Genomic DNA, 3626 nt, shown 5'->3' with positions numbered 1-3626 from the left:
AATTATTTGCAAACCTAATACATGAAGGGGAGATATATCAATTCCATGAGTAAAGGATATACTATGGAACTAATCTTGAGATAACTGGTTAGCCACCTGGGGTGGGGATGGGGGTGATTGAACCCTTACCTCACACCACATACAAAACCAATTTTGAGTGGATTAACAACTTAAAAGTAGGACTCAAAAATGTAAAACTTCAGAATAAAATATGAAAGAATATTTTTATGACCTAGAGATAAGGTAAGAGTTTTTTACATGACTTAAAAGAAAAACTTGGCACTTTGAGCTACATTAAAATTAACAATTTCTGTTCATCAAAAGATACCATAAAGAAAATGAAAAACAAGCCATAAATTGGGGGTATATTTGCATACACATAACCACAAATAAGTGGCAGCATATAAAGAATATAGATATGTATTAAATTTTGACAAATCAATAATAAAAAGACAACCTAGGAACAAAATGGACAAAAGATATGAGCAGACCTTTCAAAGAGAAAATGCATATGGTGGATAAACATATGGAACAATAACCAATCTCATTAGTAGCTATACTAATTTGCATTTAGCATCCAAATGAACTATACTATTTTATACCCTCTAGGTCTGCATTGTGCAGGAATTAAGAGCACAGACTCTGGAGCCAAATCCTGGCTCCTCCATGGACTTGAGAAGGTAGCAACATCTCCATACATGCCTCAGTTTTCTCTATGGAAAAAGGAACATTAACCCAGCAAAATCCGATTGGAAGTTGGCTACCATTATTCCCCCCGCTCCTGTTTCCATTCCGTCAACTTCAAAAAGTGCTACCTAATATCTTAAACAATTGGATTTTTTGGACTTCATTTATAGGATTATGGCAGGATTTGGCTGTGATAACTAATTCATAAGTATTGTATGAAAATTAACATATAATGAAACTGTGTCACAGTCATTCTCTACCCCAGTGGGCTTCAAATTTTTATTTTGCTTACATATATTTAAAAATAATCTTGAAAAATTATATACCCTCTCTGCACACTTTAAAACTTAGATTTAAAATTCCTCAGCACGGCCAGGTGTGGTGGCTCACGCCTGTAATCCCAGCACTTTGGGAGGCCAAGGCAGGTGGATCACAAGGTCAGGAGTTGGAGACCAGCCTGGCCAATATGGTGAAACCCCATCTCTACTAAAACTACAAAAAAATTAGCCAGGAGTGGTGGCAGGCACCTGTAGTCCCAGCTACTCGGGAGGCTGAGGCAAGAGAATAGCTTGAATAGGTTGCAGTGAACCGAGATCATGCCTCCAGACTAGGCGATCATTGCACTTCAGACTAGGCGAGAGAGTAAGACTCCGTCTCCAAAAAAAAAAAAAAAAAAAAAAAAAATTCCTCAGCAGAAGTTCAAATAGTTGCACAAGATACAACTTTACACCCAGCATAGTGTAAATGTTGACCTTTTAAAATAAATGATTACGTTACTCTTTTAAATGCACCCAACAGAATCTGGAAATCTGCAATTAGTTGCCCTTCCATATTCATTTAAAAAATCATATATGATGAAAAAAATCTTTTTGTTTGTTTGTTTCTTTTTTTTGAGACGAAGTCTAGCTCTGTCGCCCAGGTTGGAGTGCGGTGTCTTGATCTTGACTCACTGCAACCACTGCCTCCCGGGTTCAAGCGATTCTTCTGCCTCAGCCTCCTGAGTAGCTGGGACTACAGGCGCCCGTCACCACGCCCAGCTAATGTTTTTGTATTTTTAGTACAAACGGGGTTTCACCATGTTGATCAGCCTGGTCTCGAACTCCTGACCTCGTGGTCCGCCCGCCTCAGCCTCCCAAAGTGGTAGGATTACAGGCTTGAGCCACCGAGCCCGGCCAAAAAAAATCTTACGTTGATGACACTATTATGTGTCTCTGCAACAAAAGTATAGCTAAAAATGGAAATGGAAGGCCGCAGTGGCGCCTGCCTGAGGAGAGGAACGCCAGCCCGGTCAGACCTCGGCGGGGCCTGCAAGCTTCGCTGGATCACTCGCTCCCGCCTCCCGCCCGGTGCCCGGCCATGGCAGAGCCCTTGTCCGCTCAGCGCCCAGTGCCTCTCGCGGACTCGGGGCTGTGCTTCCTCATCGCCCGGTACCTATCGGCGGGCTCGTGTAGGAGAGCGGCCCAGGTGCTGGTGCAGGAGCTGGAGCAATGCCAGTTGCTGCGGAAGAGGTTGGACTGGGAGGGCAACGAGCACAACAGGAACCACGAGAAATTCGTCTTGTCCAGTAAGCATGTGGCTCCTGATCATCTATTGCAAATCTGCCAAGCGCATCGGTCCTATGTTGGATAAAGAAATTCCGGCTGGGTGCGGCGGCTCACGCCTGTAATCCCAGCACTTTGGGAGGCTGAGGCGGGTGGATCACCTGAAGTCGGGAGTTCGAGACCAGCCTGACCAACATGTTAAACATATTCAACATTTAGTACAACATTTTTTTGTACTAAAAATACAAAAAAATAGACGGGCGTGGTGCCACTTGCCTGTAATCCTAGCTACTCGGGAAGCTGAGACAGGAGAATCGCTTGAACCCTGGAGGAAGAGGTTGTGGTGAGCTGAGATTGAGATCCAGCCATTGCACTCCAGCCTGAGCAACGAGAGCGAAACAACGTCTCAAAAAGAAGAGGAAACAGAAAAAAAAAAAAAAAAGAAATTCCACCCCGTATTTCAAGAGTCGCTTCTTTGTTTGGTGCAGGAAGGCAGCCTTTGCTACTTACAGCAAAAGGTGACTTAATTTGAAGAACTGTTCTGCTTTGTATTAATAGCTTAATAATGATTATAATTGTGAAATAATGTAAGCATTGTGGAAAAAAGGTGATAATGTAACTATAAATCATGCAATGTACTGTAAAATTCTCTGCATTTAGCATAGAACATTGAATTTTATTACGTAAGTGTTTAACGGGCCGTTCCATAGTAAAAAGTTGACAAAGACGTAGGTGTTAAGCTAAAAAGCTTGAATTTATTCTGAGATGTGTTTGAGGTTTTATCAATGTGAGTTCTTAATTTTCCATTTTGTAGCTCACTCATAACTTCATTGAATGTAATTGTATGTGTCTAAAAAACTCTTTAAATGCTAGAAGTATTTCATTTGATAGTTGGATTCTGAAAGCCCTTTGTTATAAAGGGAAATGATTTTTCTTTTGCAAAGTTATGTGCTAGCAAAATGTTTGAAATTGCTATTCTTTTTCTGTTAGCTTGGTATATATGATTTAGACTAAGTATATGTATGTGATATAGTCTATGCGTACATGTGGCTAAACTGCTAATGGGCAAAGATCGTTGGGTCTTCTGATGCTGAGCATACATCAAGTTCACCCCATGATTATTTTTTATTACGAGTCATTGCTGACGTGATGCTACCTCTTGGATGCACCACCAATATAAAACTTAACTGAGGCCAGGCATGGTAGCTCATGCCTGTAATCCCAGCACTTTGGGAGGCCGAGACCGGCGAATCACGAGGTCAGGAAATCGAGACCATCCTGGCCAACACAGTGAAACCCCGTCTCTACTAAATATACAAAAAATTAGCTGGGCGTGGTGGCGGGCACCTGTAGTCCCAGCTACTCCGGAGGCTGAGGCAGGAGAATGGTGTGAACCCG

General features: G+C 42.1%; 1 protein-coding gene across 1 annotated transcript; it reads left to right on the top strand.

Moving 5' to 3' along the window:
- Positions 1–2043: 2043 nt before the first annotated feature.
- LOC102135746 (bromodomain and WD repeat-containing protein 1-like) lies at positions 2044–2923 on the top strand. The gene is made up of 2 exons (XM_045390128.3): positions 2044–2300; positions 2655–2923. The coding sequence occupies exons 1-2, from the start codon at positions 2044–2046 to the stop codon at positions 2758–2760; spliced, it is 363 nt and encodes a 120-aa protein (XP_045246063.2). The 3' UTR covers positions 2761–2923.
- Positions 2924–3626: the final 703 nt, after the last annotated feature.

Source organism: Macaca fascicularis, chromosome 1 (genome assembly GCF_037993035.2).
Source record: "Macaca fascicularis isolate 582-1 chromosome 1, T2T-MFA8v1.1".
NCBI lineage: Eukaryota > Metazoa > Chordata > Mammalia > Primates > Cercopithecidae > Macaca > Macaca fascicularis.
Note: the sequence above shows the minus strand (reverse complement) of the source record. Positions and strands in the feature narration are given on the sequence as shown.